Source organism: Chiloscyllium plagiosum, unplaced genomic scaffold, assembly GCF_037043375.1.
Source record: "Chiloscyllium plagiosum isolate Xiang-an unplaced genomic scaffold, Cpla_swu_hap1 HiC_scaffold_1, whole genome shotgun sequence".
Taxonomy (NCBI): Eukaryota; Metazoa; Chordata; class Chondrichthyes; order Orectolobiformes; family Hemiscylliidae; genus Chiloscyllium; species Chiloscyllium plagiosum.
The window spans coordinates 86,394,152-86,413,222 of record NW_028270139.1 but is presented as its reverse complement, the minus strand read 5'-3'; the positions used below and the strand labels follow the sequence as shown (position 1 = coordinate 86,413,222).

Here is a 19,071-nt window from a genome sequence, read left to right as displayed (position 1 = left end):
TCACTCAGCATGCTAAGCTGAAAATTACTTACTTATCCTTCCTTTATGACCTGTTAGTTAACCAAACCCCTCTCTATGCTAACATATTTCCAATAATGCCATGAACCTTGATCTTGTGCAGTAAATCTTCATGTGATATCTTTAGATTTAGATTACTTAGTGTGGAAACAGGCCCTTCAGCCCAACAAGTCCACACCGACCCTCCGAAGAGCAAGCCACCCAGACCCACTCCCCCACATCTACCCCTTCACCTAACACTACGGATAATTTAGCATGGCCAATTCACCTAACCTGCAAATTTTGGACTGTGAGAGGAAACTGGAGCACCCGGAGGAAACCCACCAAACACTGGGAGAATGTGCAAACTCCACACACACGGTTGTCTGAGGCAGGAATTGAACCCGGTTCTCTGGCACTGTGAGACAGCAGTGCTAACTACTGTGCTGCCCACGTGCCCATCTTATCAAATGCCTTTTATGGAAATCCAAATGCATGACATCTATTACTTCCCCTTTATCAAACCTACCTGTTAAATTTATTAGAGTTCTTTGATAATTTAAGAAATGGTATTTCCCTTCCATAAAACTGATTATTATCTGATTTACTAAATATCTGACTGCTCCCTCACTAATCCGTGTATATTCACAATGCAAGGTGTTGGGCTAATTGGCTTATATTTACTGCTTTCTGTCCATTTTTTTTAATAGAAGTGATATTTCTGCAGTTTTCTAATCTACTGGGATCTTTCCAGAATTTAGAGAATTTTTGGAGATTATAATCAATGCATCCATTATGACTTCAGTCACTTCAAGCCCTCAGGTTCATGAGACTAGTAACACTTCTGTCTCATTGGTGTTGTCAATACTTTTTCTCTAGTTATTGTTTCAAGTAGCCACCCCTCCCTTTCCTTCTTTTCTATTGACCATTATTAAAAATGTTTTCTACTGTGAAGACAGGGACAAAATATTCAAAGTTTCAGTTGTTTCCTTATTTCCCATTATTAATCACCAATCTCATTCTTCAAAGGAACAACCTTCACTTTAGCTACTTGTTTCTTTTAATAAAAACTGTATTTGTGTTAATATTAACTGTATTCTATATCCATAGAAACATTTACTATCTGATCTTAATTTCCTGCTACTTTCCCCTCATTTTTTAAGCCAGTCTTTGACGAAATTTTAGAAATCAATAATGTTCTGACCTACAACAATTCTTTGCAGTATTGCATATTTTTCACCTTTAATGCCTTTAAGTTTGAGATACCAATAATGGACCATATTCCTCATTCTGCAGTTGAATGTGAAATTCTATCATGCGATCACTCTTACCTAGAACATCCTTTACAATATGGTCATAAATAAATCTTCTCTGTTTTGTCCCTTCCTAATGAACTCTGCACTCTGGTTATCACTATCCTATTGTCCTTATCCTGTTGTATTATCCTATCCTATTGACACTGTCACATTGTCCTTTCTCTTTTACAAATATTCAAATCTCCACTTGCTTGAAGCTGTTTAATTTAAAACTCTCTTAATAGGCAAATATCGAGAATTTATTCGGATGAATAAATGATTGCTTAATGGACAGGAAGCAGAAAGTGGACATCATTGGGACATGTTCACGTTGGTGGGTTATGAGTTATGGGCTGTTGCAGGGATTAGTGCTGGTCCTCTGCTATTTAAATAATATTGTTGAAATAACACATCTGCTTACCAGTGGCATACAGGATTATGAGGATGGGGTAAATAAAAAATACTGAAGTGTTCGATCATTCATAATCCTAATGAATAATGGGGCATACTTGGTAGGCATTGGGTAAACCATTTAAGATATGTTCCTGTGCTAAGTTTGCTGATGATGCTAGGTGGAAATGTAAGTCCTTGTTTTCAACACAACTAAGTAAATGGACAACAAAATGGCAGAATGGTTATAGTGCCAGGACACACAAGATTATTCAATTCAGTCCGAAGAATGGAAATCAGAATTTTTTTAATAACGTGAAACTTGGAAATTTTGTTCACATAAACTTTGTGTTTAAATCTGAAGCATAGCATGCAGGTGTAGATAACAATTAGTGCAAATAACATTTTAGCCTTGACTGCAAAAGGATTAGAGTACAAAAATGAGGAAATATTGCTATAATTATTTTGAGACCACACCTGGAATAGTGTTTTCAATTTTACTTTCCATTTTTGAGGAAGGAGAGAACTGCATTGGAGGCAGTACACCAAAAAAATTGTTCTTGGGATTAGAGGCTGAGTAAATTGGACGTACAAGTGTGCAAGTTAGGTTGATAAGTTCATGACTGTGATTGTGGCTCAATTTTCCTGTCCACCTGTTACTTTTTTTATACCTTTCTAGTAAAATTCTGTCTATGACCTTGCCACCATCACTCTGGGGGTGAGAATTTTGCAAAGCAATGACCTACTGAGACAACATTTTCTTCTCCTCTCTGTCTGAAAGAGAAACTCTTATTTTTAAACTGTGTCCTAATTCTAGTCTCCTATATTCAGCCTGTAAAGTCCTGTCAGGAGCTTTATATTTCAATTAAATCATCTTTCTTTCTTCTAAACTTCAGTGGATACAGGCCCAAAACTATTCAGCCTTCCTCATAAGCCTAATTTCTTCTTTGCAGAGTGAATCTTCTCTGAACTACCTCTGATATTATATCCTTTCTCAAGTAAGGAAACCAAAACAATATACAGGATTCCTGATGTGCATAATCTCGCTAAGTCTGATTATAATTGGAGAAAAACTCCCTGCTTAAAGATCATTCCCTTTGCATTAAGTAGCAACATGCCTATTTGATGCCCAATCACTCATTGTATTTGCCTGCTAACATTTTGTGATTCATGTACCAGGAGGCCCAGATCCCCCCTACTGCAGAATTTTATGATATCTTTATATTTAAAGAACATACTGTATTTCTATTCTTCAAGCCAAAGTCAGCAAGTTTGCATTTTCCCACCAAATACTCCACCTGCCATTTTTTGTGCCCACTCACTTAACCTATTTAACTTCCTTTTTAAATCTATGACCTCAACTTACTTTATAACCTGTCTCATTACTAAATTTGCCAACTGTACGTTTGGTCTCTCCTTCCAAGTTATAAATATAGTTTGTAAAATAGTTGAGGTTGCAGCCCTGATGTCTGTGCCACTACAGCAGTTATATCTTGCAAATCTGACAATGACCTATTTATCCTTACTTATTGCTTGTTAGCTAACCAATCCACTACCCATGGTTATACTATACTCCTCACCATGAATTCTTGTGTGTAGTAACCCTCAATGTGATGCCTGATTAGATGCTTTTTGGAAGTCACAAGTATATCACATCCACCAATTCCCCTTCATCCATGTTGCTTGTTACTTCCTTAAAGAACCGTAACACAATGGTTAAGAATGAAAGATGATGTTATAAAAACATTCAAGATTCTGAAGGGATTAGGTGAGAGGTTTTCTCTGACTCAGGAGTCTGGAACAGTCTTAGGTTAAGAAGTTAATTGTTTATACCAGAAATGAGAAACTTCTACTTCAAAATGATACTTTAGAAGATTGTGGATGCTCAATTGTTAAACATTTTTAAAGCTGGGATAAGCAAGTCTTTGTTTCTCAAGGCTTCAAGGGATGTGGAAGCAGGTAGGAAAATTTAAATGGATGATCAGTCAAGATGGTTATGAATTGTGGAATAGACTCAAGCTGGATTGACTATTTCCTACCTCTTGTATTTGTGGTTTTCCAGGATGCTCATCCCAGTGTTATTCAGATAAAGGCCATTTCAGTTATACAATTCCCTCTTTCCCAGTAGACAATCACATTCATTCTAAATAAGTGAAATTTCATTGCCTGTTTTTGGAGTAAATACTGTCTGTGATTGCTGCCATTTCTCCTCCAAAATTTTTGGCAGCTTCTAGAGTCTACCCATGCATAGTAAATTCAGGAATGTCCATAAGACTGCTACTAAAGTTTCCAAATTTTGTCTCCAGTCAGCAATCAATAAATTTTACTGAATGAAGCAAAAAATGCTCTTTTAAGCACATTTGTTAAAAGCTTGAAACTCATTACATGCATTTAACATTGCACTAAATGTATATTTACTTAGGAAATGAGGAACAGGAGCTAGCCATTCCAGTCTGCTCCATCATTTTTAGAAGCTTTTGTTATCTTTATTATCTAGAAATCTATCAGTCTCTATCTTGAACAGATTCTAAATGATCCTCCATAGCCCTCTGGGTAGAGAATTCCATGGTTCACAATCTTGTGAACAAATTTCTCATCTCAGTCCTCAATTAAAATTATTTAGAAACTCTGTCCCCTGGATCTCGACCACCCCCAAATTAGGGCATGCATGTTTTCTGCATCTACTCTGTCTAGTCCTTTAAGAATTTTCAAAGTTTCAATTAGATGACATCACATTCTTCTAAACTCTCTATAAAATATAGTCCTAGTCTATTTAATCTCTCCTCATTTCATATCCTCTTTTCCCAGTTATGATTCTCAATAAAACTTCATTGGCCTCCAATATATGTGTATGACAGCCAAATCATGACATACTGGGTTTCAAAACTTACTTTATTCAAAGATGAGAAAAATAATGCTGATCACACTATCTTAAAATGAATTGAATTGTGAAGCTTTGGTCTCACTTGTTCTATAAGATAATGGTTCTGAAGGGGTTAGTTATCATGTTGCATTGGCTCCACCTAGTCTACTGATGTCAGACAGTCTATGACTGGAGATGAAGGGTCTATTCACATTTTTGGAGGTATTGTGTACCAGTTCCTGAGCACCCTACAAACTATAGCTGACTAATGTACGTATACTATACTGCAATAAATTGAAATTTTGCTAAAGGAGTGTTTCTTCTGTAGATAATCTATGATGCTGTAGCCTCCACCACGATTTGCTGGACAGGCTCAATACAAGGGAGGATTATAGTGTCAATGAACTACCTCAAGTAACCCTTACTTCACCAGTTTCTGAAACTGAGTGGCAAATTACACCAGGAATGATCATTTAGCAAAGTACCAGATTAGCTCCACTGTGCATCCATGAGCTCAGTTGACACTTTTGACTAGAATCCTCACTCGGTGTCCAGAAAGTTTACAACAATCCCCAGTGTTAATACTATTCTGAATCTGATATCATATGCTGCGTTGCCATGCCTGAGTACTTTCCCAAGCATTTCTCTGTGCTTGGTGTTCACAAACAAATCCAGGTAAGGCTACAAAACAACCTGTTCCTAAGCCAGCCAAGGTCATTGCAGTTACCTTCCAGCCAAAACAAGCTTTTTATGCTAAGCCTGTTTTTCACATTTTCTTTCAATTGCTTTTTTCCATGTCCAGTTAACCCTTAATAACCTAGTTTGCAGGTATACCTTTTGTGCTAACAGTGTAGGTGTATAATAACATCTCTGAACAGGTAGTCTAGAAAATAGGAAAAAAAGAACCAACTGTCTTGTGGGATTGGATGCATGTAGATCAGTTTGTGAAAAGACATATTTTCTACTCTTAAAATACATTAATAATCTAGCTGGATTTTGCTATCAGTTTTCAACATTTTCCCTTTTTATTTTTTAATTTGGGTTCAGATTGCTGGGTGCATTTTAAGCTGTATTGTCTTGAGTTTAATTTATGCTTCTGGACTATTGGTTCAGTAGCACAATTGCTATCGTGTACTCATGTGGAATGTGCCAGTAGCTCGAATCAACAAAATCACAGGGTTTAATTCCCAAAACATTAGTTAAAACTCCTGGGGTCTTGTGTAATTTAAAAAAAACAATTATTATTGGAAACCACTGTGCTTGCTTTATTTTCAGAGATGTGTTCTGCCCTGATAGAAATGAGATGTGAATTTAGAATCCTGTCTTATCTTTGTACGATTATTAGAATCCATGAACGGTAAACAATAATCACTGGGAAGAAAATCATTTCACTATCTACCACATGTTCCCTGTGCTACAAAAGCGAATACCAGCAAGATGACCAACTGTTATATCTGAAACATAGTGACCTGTTGCCAGTGTCATGAAAGAAGATCACAAACCATTTGTGTGAATTCCCAGTGGGTAGCAATTTGTAGTCGAACCTTTGCAGGGACACCGCAATAATTAAACACTAGTGTGAATTTGTCATTTCTGTTAAAGATGTTTGAACTTGCTGAAAAATTCAATTTTATAAACAAACATTAATTACTTCTAAAAGTTTTGTATTACTAGTTTTGTTGGATAAAGCTTTGAGATCTGGCAAAAAGCTGGTAATTGGAGTTGAACTACTGACTATTCAAAAATTGTTTAAATGGCAGAACAGATTTAAGGGCCTGAATGATCTGTTGTTCCAATGTTCAATAATACTCTACCTTTTAATATTTTAACAGTAGTTAATGCCTGGTTAAATAGCCTAATGGTATAAAATTTGTGTCAAATGCAATTTGATTTTGACAAACTTTTTTTAACCTGGTCGATTTGACTTTTTGCTATATTTCTTTGTTTATTTTATGTTATAGTGATGAGATTAACCAAACCGACATTATTTACCAACCTGCCAGTGACCTGTGAAGACAGAGATCTACCTGGTGAGTCTGGATAGTCATTCAGTATTAGAAAACAGTCCGCTATCATTTTAGCTAGAGTATCAACGTATAACACTTTGTGACGCAGCCTGATTTTAATCTGAGTGTTAACTTTTTTTTTCCTTTTCAGAGGCAACCTTTTGGTAATCTGAGAATTTTTAAACATTCATTGTTACTTTATATGCAAGTTTTCTGTGTACTTAAGAGTTCTGTTTCCTCCTTTCAGTCCTTTTCAGTGACAGTTTAATACAAATATGACAGACATGGGTCACTTCTTGTGAAGTCTATTACATTTGTTTTAGAAAATTCCCATTTTGGTATGTAAAATATCACCTTGCTAAGGCACATTGCTTAGAAAGCATCCTGCAAAAATAAAGTGGTGTTCACAATGCCATTTTATGGTGTGCTTTGGAATCATCCAATGTGATGCCAAAAGAGACAGGACATAAATCTACTTGTCCTTTCTTTTCTTTTAGGCTGACTTTTTGTCTTTTGTGTGCAGACATTCTGGACATATTGCACTCAACCCCTACCAACCAGTCGCAGGTTTTCCACTGAATGTTAATCCAGAACTGCAATCTCTATGTGCTAGAGTTTGGAATGGGATCTGAACAAAGGCAAGAATGCCTCTGTGAAGCCGCAAGTTCATTTTGCCTAACCAGCTTTGTGACAGGATTATACGGTCCGTTCAGTCACAATATTCGTCAATACATTTCTAGGAATGCTAAAATCCATTTCTGACAATATTTGCAGTTCTCAACGTGTGTTAAGCTGGCTTGTTACACCATCTGTGACTGCAGAATGAAATTCATATGTTAATTTTAACGTCTCAGTGATTCTACGTTCTATTTCAGCACACCTTGACAATTACCTCATCTTTGTGTCTGTACAATTCAGATTGATTTGAATCCCAAGCTCCTTTTCATTAATTGACTCCAAAATAACCTAGATCTAAAGGTTCCCCTTGTAGCTTGGAAATAAACACTCCGAGTGCTCCTGTCCCATTCCTTTACTACTTCTATCAATTGACTTGCTCAGTTTATGTAATGACCACACAACTATCTGACCTGTTAATTGTTGTTTGATATCTGTCTGTTTTTACAACAATGTCCTTTCCAAAGCCCACTTTTCTGTACTGTATCCTCAACCTTCAATAGTTGTGTGAGAAAGGTTTTTCTCACAACACATTTCCTGCCTAAAATCTCCCCTTAGCTACCATGTCTCCAAGAAGAACAATCCCAACTTCTCTGGTGTATCCTCATAGCTGAAGTTTCTCATTCCTGGAATTATTGTAAACCTTTCTGCATTTCTCAAATGCATTCACATCCATCCTATAGCGTGGTGTCCAGAATTATATGCAAAACACTAAAATTAACATATGAATTTCATTCTGCAGTCACAGATGGTGTAACAAGCCAGCTTAACACACGTTGAGGGTCTTTCTATGTTCAGCATAAAATCCTTGCTCTGGGGCTCTTACCATTACTAATGAATTCCAGGATGTTTTCTGCTTTCATAATGAGTCCCTGTGAATCACCATAACCAGGGTTGTGGTTCGGGCTTTAAAGTAAATAGTTGGGGTGGGAGGTAGAGGTTGGGTTCAGTTGTATGGAAATTATGGGGAAAAGTTAAGTAGGGAGAGGGCTCAGAAGAGGTTAGTTTCCAGAACAACTATGAGATGAAATATGAGAGTAACTGGCTCATAGAATAAAAAAAATTCGAGATTTGTTTTAGACATCTACAAGGCAAGAGTGGATGGGGGACCGTTGGAAAATGGCCGGGAGAGGTTCTTGATTAGCAAGGCGATCAATGGTTATGGGGAGAAGGCAGCAGAATGGGGTTAAAAAACATTTCAGTCATGATTGAATGGCAGAGCAGACTCGAAGTGCCAATTCTGCTCCTGTATCTTATGGTCTTGTGGTCTTATGACAAATTACTGTTTTTGCCTTAGGAGATCTTTTCAGTCAACTTATGAAGGATGATCCCTCTACAGTTAAAGGAGCAGAGAACTTTATGTTGGGAGAAATGCTGACTCTCCCTCAGAACTTTGGGTAAGAATTTTCAATCATTCAGGCATATGTGTTCTTTCATTTTTGCTTTTCTGTCTCCACTTTACTACCTCACCATGTACCAAACACACCAGTAAAGAACCCAAACAAGCAATTAGGAGGCCTAAAAGGCGTCATTAAATGTCTTTGGCCAACAGAATTAAGAAAAATCCCAAGCTGTTTATATACACAAAGGGAGCAAGAGGGTAGCCAGGGAAAGAGTGGGTCCACTCGAGGACAAAAGATGAAATTTACACATGGAGCCGAAAGAAGTGAATGAGGTCATTATTGAGTGTTTTGCATTAGTATTTACAAAGGAGAAGGAGATGGTGAGTCTTAGAAGGGCGATGTTGATATCCTAGGGCATGTCAATATAAAAAAGGTGGTGATGTTGGGTGTTTTGAAAAGCGTTGAGGTAGACACATCGCCAGGGCATGATGAGGGAGGCACTGAGGATATTACAGGGGCCTGATATGAAATCTTTGTATCCTAGTCGCAGGAGAGGTCCCAGAAGACTGCAGAATAATACTCCTTTGTTTAGGAAGGGCAATGGGGATAATCTGGGAAATTACAGGCTGGCAAGCCTTGCATCTGTAGTAGGGGAATAATTGGAGAAGATTCTTAGGGATAGGACTTTTCTTCCACTCGTCGAATGTGGGCATCGCTGGTTGACCAGCATTAATTGCCCATCCTGAGTTGCCCTTCAGAAGGTAATGAGCTGCTCTCTTGAACTGCTGCAGTCCACATGTTGTAGGTTGGGGAGGGAATTACAGGACCAGTGACAGTGAAAAAATGTTGATTATATTTCCAAGTTAGGATGGTGAGCAGCTTGGCAGGAAAGTTGTAGGTGGTTGTGTTCTCATGCATCTGCTGCCCTTGTCCTTCTCAATTGAAGTGGTCATGGGTTTGGAAGGCACTGTGGAAGGATCTTTGAATTTATGCAGTGTAACTTGTCAATAGTATACACTGCTGCTACTGAACATTGGTGGAGAACGGAGTGGATGTGCCAATCAAGTGGGATGCTTTCTCCTGGATGCTGTCAAGCTTCTTCAGTGTTGTTGGAGCTGCACTCCTGCAATCAAAGGGGGAGTATTCCACCACGGTCCTCCTTTGATCCTTGTGTCTTGGTAAGGCTTTGGGGAGTCAGGAGCTGAGTTACTTGCTGCATCATTCCTAGCCTCAGACCTGATCTATTAGCCATTGTGTTTATGTGATGAGTCCAGTTGAGTGTCTGAGCAATGGGAATCCCAAGGATGTTGATAATTAGGGATTTAATGAAGGTAACACTCTGAATGTCAAGGGGCGGTTGTTAGATTGTCTCTTATTGGAGATGGTCATTGCATGGTATTTGTGTGGCGCGACTGTCACTGCCACTTGTCAGGGTGAGCCTGGATATTGTCCAGATCTTACTGCATTTAAACATGAACATCTTCAGTATCTGAGGAGTTGTGAATGGTACAAAACACTATGCAATTAATTTACTCACATTTTGAAAAATATAGACTTCTAAGCAATAGGCTGCATAGCATTTTGGGGGCAGGTCTTGTCTCTCGAATTTTATTGAGTTTTTTGAGGAAGTGATTGGTTGACAATGTTCCACATTGGCAAGCTTATTCAAAAGGTGAAGTGACATGGCTCTGAGAAGAGCTGTTAAGTTGAATACAGAACAGGCTTAGTCATAGAAGATTGAGAGTAGCAATGGAAGGGTGTTTTTCAGACTGAAGATCTGTGACCAAAGGTCTTCTGCACAGATTAGTGCTGGGACCCTTGTTATTTGTAATATATATATAGATCATTTGGAAGATAATATAAGTGGCCTGAGTAGTAAGTTTGTGGACAACACAAAGATTGGGGGAGCTATGAATAGTGTGAAAGATTGCCAGAGAATACAGTAGGATATAGATGGGCTGGAAACTTAAGTGGAGAAACGACAGATGAAGTTTAATCTGGAAGCATGTCAGGTAGCATCAACTTATAGAGGAATCTAAGTGTACAGTTCACAGTTCCTTGAAAGTGGCAACACAAGTGGATAAAGTGGTCAAGAAGGCATATGAAATGCTTGCCTTTGGTCCGGCAAAGAGTATAAACATTGGCAAATTGTGTTGCAGTTGTATTGAACTTTAGGTTACATTTAGACTATTATATACGTTTCTGGTCACCACACTACCAGAAGGATATGGAGGCTTTGGAGAGAGTACGGAAATAGTTTTCCAGGATGTTGCATGGTTCGGAGGATATTAGCTATGAGAGGAGATTGGACAAACTTGGTTAGTTTTCACTTCGAGTCATAGAGATGTACAGCATGGAAACAGACTCTTTGGTCCAACTTGTCCATCCTGACCAGATATCCCAACCCAATCTAGTCCTGCCTGCCAGCACCTGGCCCATATCCCTCCAAACCCTTCCCAATCATATACCCATCCAGATGCCTTTTAAATGTTATGATTGAACTAGCCTTCACCACTTCCTCTGACAGCTCATTCCATATACGTACCACCCTCTGCATGAAAAAGGTTGCCCCTTAGGTCTCTTTTATATCTTTTTCCCTCTCATCCTAAACCTATGCCCTCTAGTTCTGGACTCCCCCACCTCCTGGAAAAGACTTTGTCTTTTTATCCTATCCATGCCTCTCATGATTTTATAAACCTCTATAAGGTCACACCTCAGCCTCTGACACTCCAGGGAAAACAGCCCTAGCCTATTCAACCTCTCCCTGTAGCTCAAATCCTCCAAATGCAGCAACATCCTTGTAAATCTTTTCTGAACCCTTTCAAGTTTCACAACATCTTTCTGATAAGAAGGAGACCAGAATTGCACACAATATTCCAACGGTGGCATAACCAATGTCCTGTATAGCCGCAACATTACCTCTCAACTCCTGTACTCAATACCCAGAGCAATAAAGGAAAGCATACCAAATGCCTTCTTCACTATCCTATCTAGCTGTGACTCCACTTTCAAGGAGCTATGAACCTGCACTCCGAGGTCTCTTTGTTCAGCAATACTCCCTAGGACCTTACCATTAAGTGTATAAGCCCTGCTCAGATTTTCTTTCCCAAAAGGCAGCACATCACATTTATATAAATTAAACTCCATCTGCCACTCCTCAGCCCATTGGCCCATACAATCAAGATCCCATTGTAATCTGAGGTAACCTTCTTCGCTGTCCACGACACTTCTAATTTTGGTATCATTTGCAAACTTATACTTCTCGTGCTCACATCCAAGTCATTTATATAAATAATGAAAAATAGTGGACCCAGCACTGATCCTTGTGGCACTCCACTGGTCACAGACCTCCAGTCTGAAAAACAACCCTCCACCACCACCCTCTGTCTTCTACCTTTGAGTCAGTTCTGTATCTAAATGGCTAGTTTTCCCTGTGATATCTAACCTTGCTAATTAGTCTCCCATGGGGAACCTTGTCGAATGCCTTACTGAAGTCCATATAGATCACATCTACCGATCTGCCCTCATTAATCCTCTTTGTTACTTCTTCAAAAAACTCAATCAACTTGATTATTGAAGGTTATGGAGTGAACTGGCAGGGAATAGAAGGTTCTGGGCAGCATATGAGGCAAAAGGTTTTTCATTTAGAAGGGCATCGTATGTTGGTGCAGTTTTAGTAGGCCGAAGGGGCTGCTCCTGTACAGTACAGTTCTTTGTTCTTCAGACAAAAAAGGGTCAAGGAAAGAGGGCAATATCAGGAAGTCATCTTTATGGGAATGGTGGAAACAGAATTATGAAGGGCTATACAATACATCCTTTCAGAAGAATCACTAGTCCTTTAACCTTCGTATGTTTTGAGCATTGTTTTCTTTTTGACACCCGATCAAGAGGTCTATTCAATTATTAGAGTCATTCAGCATGGAAACAGAGCCTTCAGTCCATGCTTACCAAGTTCCCCAAACTAAATTAGTCCAACTTGCCTGCATTTGGCCCAAATCCTTCTAAACCTATTCATGTACCTATCCAAGTTCTTTTAAATGTTATAACTATATAGGGCGGCACGGTGGCACAGTGGTTAGCACTGCTGCCTCGCAGCGCTAGAGATCCGGGTTCAATTCCCGCCTCTGGCGACTGACTGTGTGGAGTTTGCACATTCTCCCCGTGTCTGCGTGGGTTTCCTCCGGGTGCTCCGGTTTCCTCCCACAGGCCAAAGATGTGCAGGTCAGGTGAATTGGCCATGCTAAATTGCCCATAGTGTTAGGTAAGGGGTAAATGTAGGGGTATGGGTGGTTTGCGCTTCGGCGGGACGGTGTGGACTTGTTGGGCCGAAGGGCCTGTTTCCACACTGTAAAAGTAATCTAAAAGTAATCTAATCTAATCTAAACCTGCATCTACCACTTTTTCTGGCAGTTCATTCTATGTATGAGCTGCCTTCTGTGTGAAAAGTTGCCCCTCAAGTCCCTTTTTAAATCTTCCTCTTCTCACCTTAAACCTATGCCCTCTTGTTTTGAACTCCCCCCACGCTTGGTGTGAAGAACTATCAGCCCTAAATGTGACTTTCGTCAACTTGATGAAGTACACCTTTTTTTAATTTCATTTTCTGGTCTTCCATCTTTGCCACCCCCAGTCTTCCTTTCAAGATTTTGAAGCCTATTTCATTTTGTTCCAGAGTATGTTGTCTGATACAAGTATTCCATCTTGGTGTTGATGACATGTACAGGTTAATATTTCTACTGTTGCTTGGTTACGAGAATAACATGAATTCTGAATTATGGTTGTTACTATGATTTTGGACTATGTTTTAAGAAAAATGGTCAGAAGAGCTGGATGTGATGTTTTTGGGGGAATAAAAAGCATATTTTTAAGTACTTGGAGTGGTGCCAGAGCATTGGAGAATTGCAAAAATTTCTATGTTGAAGGGAAAAGTGGTAATCTGAGTAAATGTATACCACTGACTTAAATTCAGTTATGGGCAAATTATTGAAATAATTTTGAGGGACAATAAAACCGTAATTTAGGAAGGTATAGATTAATCAAGAAAACTCGGTGTGAATTTGTTCAAGGACGGAATAATGTCTGAATAACATTTTTTTTAAAAAATGACTTGTATGGTTGATGAAGCTAGTGTGGTGGATGTGTTTTATGTGGATTTTAACAAAGGCTTTTCACAATGTCCTACACGGCAGGCAGGTCAAAACTAATGTGAGTTGGGATCGGACAGAGAATAACAAATTGGATATAAAAAAATAGCTGAATGACAAGAAGCAAAGGTAATCATCCATGGGTGTTTTATGAATAAAAAGCTGTTACCAGCTTGGTTCTGCAAGCATCAGTATATAGCCCTTTATCTTTTTCCGGTTTCTATCAATGATTCAAATGTAAGTGGCAAGATAATGAAGGTTTTCTATGTGGTAGACAGTGTTAGATGGAAGGATGATATAGATAGTTTGTTCAGTTGACCAAAAATGGTGAATATATAATCTTCAGAAGTGTGAAGTATTGTAATTTTGGAGGTGGAACAAAGCAAGGAAAAAGAGTAAATGAGAGCAAAGAGCAGCGTCGAGTGTATATTGGACCTTGGAGTGTATATCTGTAGATGAGTAAAGCTAGCAGAACGGGTTGACGAGCTTGCTCAGAAGGTATTTGGCATGTTTTTCCAATACAGGTCGTTCTGCTATAACGTGCGTTTCGCTAATGTGAATTCACTATAATGAGATTGATGAATTAGGGACACTGTTTCTAAAGCGTGAATTGTTACAATGTGTGTTGGCTGTAATGTGATTACATCGCAACGCTTCAAGCATTGTTTTTAAAGTGCAATCTTTCTATAACACGGGTACATAAGAATGCAACCATCACGTTATAGAAGAACAACCTGTCGTTAAGGCGTGGGATGCAAGAGTGGAGAGGTTTATGCTAGAACTGATTGGAATGGAGATGAGGAAGCACACTTTTCCCATTAAAATGGGTGGTAGGGACCTGGAACACTTTGCTGTTTGGGCGAGAGAGGCAGAAGTGCTCAGTATGTTTAAATAAAACACTTGGATTGCTACTTAAAGACTTTTGATGTGCAGGACTGCAGACCCAGTGCAAGCAGGTGTTTTTAGGCTGGACAGCTCTTTGTCAGTTGGCACAAGCATGATAGACCAAATGGCCTCCTATGTTGTAAAGTTTCTGTGATTCTGTGAAGAAGTTAGTCAGGGTACTGGACTGGCTATTTGGTTGAAGAATTGAGATGTTTTCTTCCCCCATCCCCCACCACATTTCCTAGAATATAAAGTACATGTTTCTGATCTTTTCTCAGAATGAGTATGTTGCATTGGGACTTCTCTTGCTTTGATTTTTGTATTTTTTTCCGTTCAAATATATTTCTTTTGGACTAATATGAACACCATTCCTGATTTTGTTTAGAACTGTCAAACTTTCTGAATGTCTAGTCAATGACCAATCTCAGGAGCTTTACATTGATTTTCTCTGTTGTGTCTTCAGAGGTTAAGATTCATCTGGAATGATCTGCACTTCACTCAGCCCATCCTGTTGTTTCTATCTTGAGTTATTGATGCATGAATGCGCCTTTGGTCTGCTTTCCTTTAGATTCCATTGTTCTAATTTATCAATATTAACTTAATGTCTGTATAATTACCTTGATCAGTTTGTAGCCATTGCAGTAGCTCTTAGGAATTTATTTTTCTGGTATTCCAAGAAAACCACCTATAGCTTGTGTAGATAGGAGCCTAAAATTTGTTGGGTTAGTTGAAATTAGAAGAAAAAAACATGGTTTGCCTTATTGATAAAGTCAATAAACCCTGGTGATGACCTAATGATTATTTAATGTGTTTCTGTGTTTTGTTGAAGGAATATTGTATGTCTATGTTAGAACATAGAACATTACAGCGCAGTACAGGCCCTTCTGCCCTCGATGTTGCACCGACCTGTCATACCAATCTGAAGCCCATCTAACTTACACTATTCCATGTACGTCCATATGCTTGTCCAATCACTACTTAAATGTACATAAAGTTGGCGAATCTACTACCGTTGCAGGCAAAGCATTCCATACCCTTTCTACTCTCTGAGTAAAGAAACTACCTCTGACATCTGCCCTATATCTATCACCTGTCAATATAAAGCCACGCCCCTCGTGCACACCATCACCATTCTTGGAAAAACCCTCTGATTATCTTATATGTCTCTATTAAGTCACCTCTCAACCTTCTTCTCTCCAACGAAAACAGCCTCAAGTCCCTCAGCCTTTCCTCGTAAGACCTTCCCTCCATACCAGGCAACACCCTAGTAAATCACCTCTGCACCCTTTCCAAAGCTTCCATATCCTTCTTATAACGTGGTGACTAGAACTGTACACAAGTGCGGCCGCACCAGAGTTTTGTACAGCTGTAGCATAACCTCATGGTTCCGGAATTCGATCCCTCTATTAATAAAAGCTAAAACACTGTATGCCTTCTTAACAACCCTGTCAACCTGGGTGGCACCTTTCAAGGAACTGTGTACCTGGACACCGAGATCTCTCTGCTCATCTACACTACCAAGAATCTTACCATTAGCCCAGTACTTTGCATTCTGGTTACTCCGACCAAAGTGAATCACCTCACACTTATCCGCATTAAACTCCATTTGCCACCTCTCAGCCCAGCTCTGCAGCTTATCTATGTCTCTCTGTAACCTACAACAATCTTTGTCACTATCCACAACTCCACCGACCTTAGTGTCATCTGCAAATTTACTGACCCACCCTTCTACACCCTCATCCAGGTTGTTTATAAAATGACAAACAGCAGTGGACCCAACACTGACCCTTGCGATACACTACTGGTAACTGGACTTCAGGATGAGCATTTCCCATCAACCACCACCCTCTGTCTTCTTTCAGCAAGCCAATTACTGATCCAAACTGCTATATCTCCCACAATCCCATTCCTCCGCATTTTGTACAATAGCCTACTTTGGGAACCTTATCGAAAGCCTTGCTGAAATCCATATACACCACATAAACCGGCTTACTCTCCTCTACCTGTTTGGTCACCTTCTCAAAGAACTCAATAAGGTTTGTGAGGCACGACCTACCCTTCACAAAACAGTGCTGACTATCCCTAATCAAATTATTATTTTCTAGATGATTATAAATCCTATCTCTTATAACCTTTTCCAACACTTTACCAACAACTGAAGTGAGGCTCACTGGTCTATAATTACCAGGGTTGGCTCTACTCCCCTTCTTAAACAGGGGGACCACATTTGCTATCCTCCGGTCTTCTGGCACTATTCCTGTAGACAATGACAATTTAAAGATCAATGCCAAAGGCTCGGCAATCTCCTCCCTGGCTTCCCAGAGGATCCTAGGATAAATCCCATCCAGCCCAGGGGACTTGTCTATTTTCACACTCTTCAGGATTTCTAATACCTCTTCCTTGTGAACCTCAATCACACCTAGTCTAGTAACCTGTATCTCAGTATTCTCCTCAACAACAGTGTTGTTTTCTGGAGTGAATATTGTCAAAAAATATTCATTTAGTGCTTCCCCTATCTCCTCTGACTCCACACACAACTTCCCACTACTATCCTTGATTGGCCCTAATCTTACTGTTGTCATTCTTTTATTCCTTAAATACCTATAGAGAGCCTTAGGGTTTACCCTGATCCTATCCGCTAACAACTTCTCATGTCTCCTTCTGGCTCTTCTGAGCTCTCTCTTTAGGTCTTTCCTGGCTACCTTGTAACCGTCAAGTGCCCTAACTGAGCCTTCACATCTCATCCTAACATAAGCCTCCTTCTTCCTCTTGACCAGAGATTCCACTTCCTTCGTAAGCCACGGCTCCCGCACCCTACAGCTTCCTCCCTGCCTGACAGGTGCATACTTATCTAGGACGCACAGGAGCTTTTCCTTGTATAAGCTCCACATTTCTAATGTGCCTATCCCCTGCAGTTTCCTTCCCCATCCTATGCTTCCTAAATCTTGCCTAATCGTATCGTAATTGCCTTTCCCCCAGCTGTAACTCTTGCCCAGTAGTATACTCCTATTCCTTTCTATCACTAAAGTAAACATAACAGAATTGTGATCGCTATCACCAAAGTGCTCACCTACTTCCAAGTCTAACACCTAGCCGGGCTCATTACCCAGTACCAGATCTAATGTGGCTTCGCCCCTTGTTGGCCTGTCTACATACTGTGTCAGGAAGCCCTCCTGCGCACACTGGACAAAAACTGACCCATGCTGAAAATGTGTTGCTGGAAAAGCGCAGCAGGTCAGGCAGCATCCAAGGAGCAGGAGAATCGACGTTTCGGGCATGAGCCCTTCAGGAATGAGGAAAGTGTGTCCAGCAGTCTAAAATAAAAGGTAGGGAGGAGGGACTTGGGGGAGGGGTAGTTGGAAATGCGATAGGTGGAAGGAGGTCAAGGTGAGAGGGATAGGCTGGAGTGGGGGTGGGGGCGGAGAGGTCAGGAAGAAGATTGCAGGTTAGGAAGGCGGTGCTGAGTTCGAGGGATTTGACTGAGACAAGGTGGGGGGAGGGGAAATGAGGAAACTGGAGAAATCTGAGTTCATCCCTTGTGGTTGGAGGGTTCCTAGGTGGAAGATGAGGCCCATCTATAGCACTCATACTATAGTGTTCCCAGTCAATATTTGGAATGTTGAAGTCCACCATGCCAACTACCCTGTCTCTCTCACTCCTATTGAGAATCATCTTTGCTATCCTTTCCTGTACATCTCTGGAACTATTTGAATGCCGATAGAAAACTCCCAACAGGGTGACCTCTCCTTTCTTGTTTCTAACTTCAACCCATACTACCTCAGTTGACAAGTCCCCAAACATCCTTTCTGCAACTGTAACACTGTCCTTGACCAACAATGCCACACCTCCCCCTCTTTTACCATCTTCTCTGCTGTTACTGATGAACATTATGACTCAGTGATAATGAAATGAACTGTCACAGTACCTCTGGAAAAACTGGAGTCTTGGTTTGAAAACAGACCAGGATACTAGCTGTGATAATGCAAATTATTTATCAGCTAAATCTGTGATTGTCGCAGAATTGTGCTGTGTAAGTATCATCCGGTTGATTAGATGACAGAAAAGCTGTAAGGAAATAGCTTATTTGAGCAGCCTGAGCAAGCTGGCCTGAATTCAAATTTCTTTAAGTCCCAGAGGTAAGCCTCTTTCCAGAGAGATGCAAACAAGTACTGATAAGCAATTAATCAAACTGGCCATGATATATGTTGAATTATATCTAGTGGATCCAAAGAAAGGGAATTCATGGAATGCTGACAGGATGGCTTTTTGGAACAGCTTGTCATGGAGCCAACAAGGGAGCAGGCTATTCTGGACGTAGTGCTATGTAATGAACCAGACTTTATAAAAAATCTTAAAGTAAGGGAACACTTAGGAAGCAGCGATCATAATATGGTAGAGTTCAGTCTGCAGTTTGAAAGAGAAAAGGCAAAATCTGATGTAATGGTGTTACAGTTAAATAGAGGTAATTATGAGGGT

At 39.8% G+C, this 19,071-nt stretch overlaps 1 protein-coding gene across 6 annotated transcripts in view; it reads left to right on the top strand.

Moving 5' to 3' along the window:
• The window catches only part of trappc13 (trafficking protein particle complex subunit 13), a 70,607-nt gene that overhangs the window by 8,898 nt on the left and 42,638 nt on the right, over positions 1-19,071 (top strand). For all 6 annotated transcript variants that reach the window (XM_043689664.2, XM_043689646.2, XM_043689656.2 and 3 more), the window contains exons 2-3: positions 6,507-6,575; positions 8,524-8,623. In XM_043689664.2, the coding sequence (XP_043545599.2) occupies positions 6,507-6,575; positions 8,524-8,623 (169 nt within the window). The remainder of the gene's footprint in view (positions 1-6,506; positions 6,576-8,523; positions 8,624-19,071) is intronic.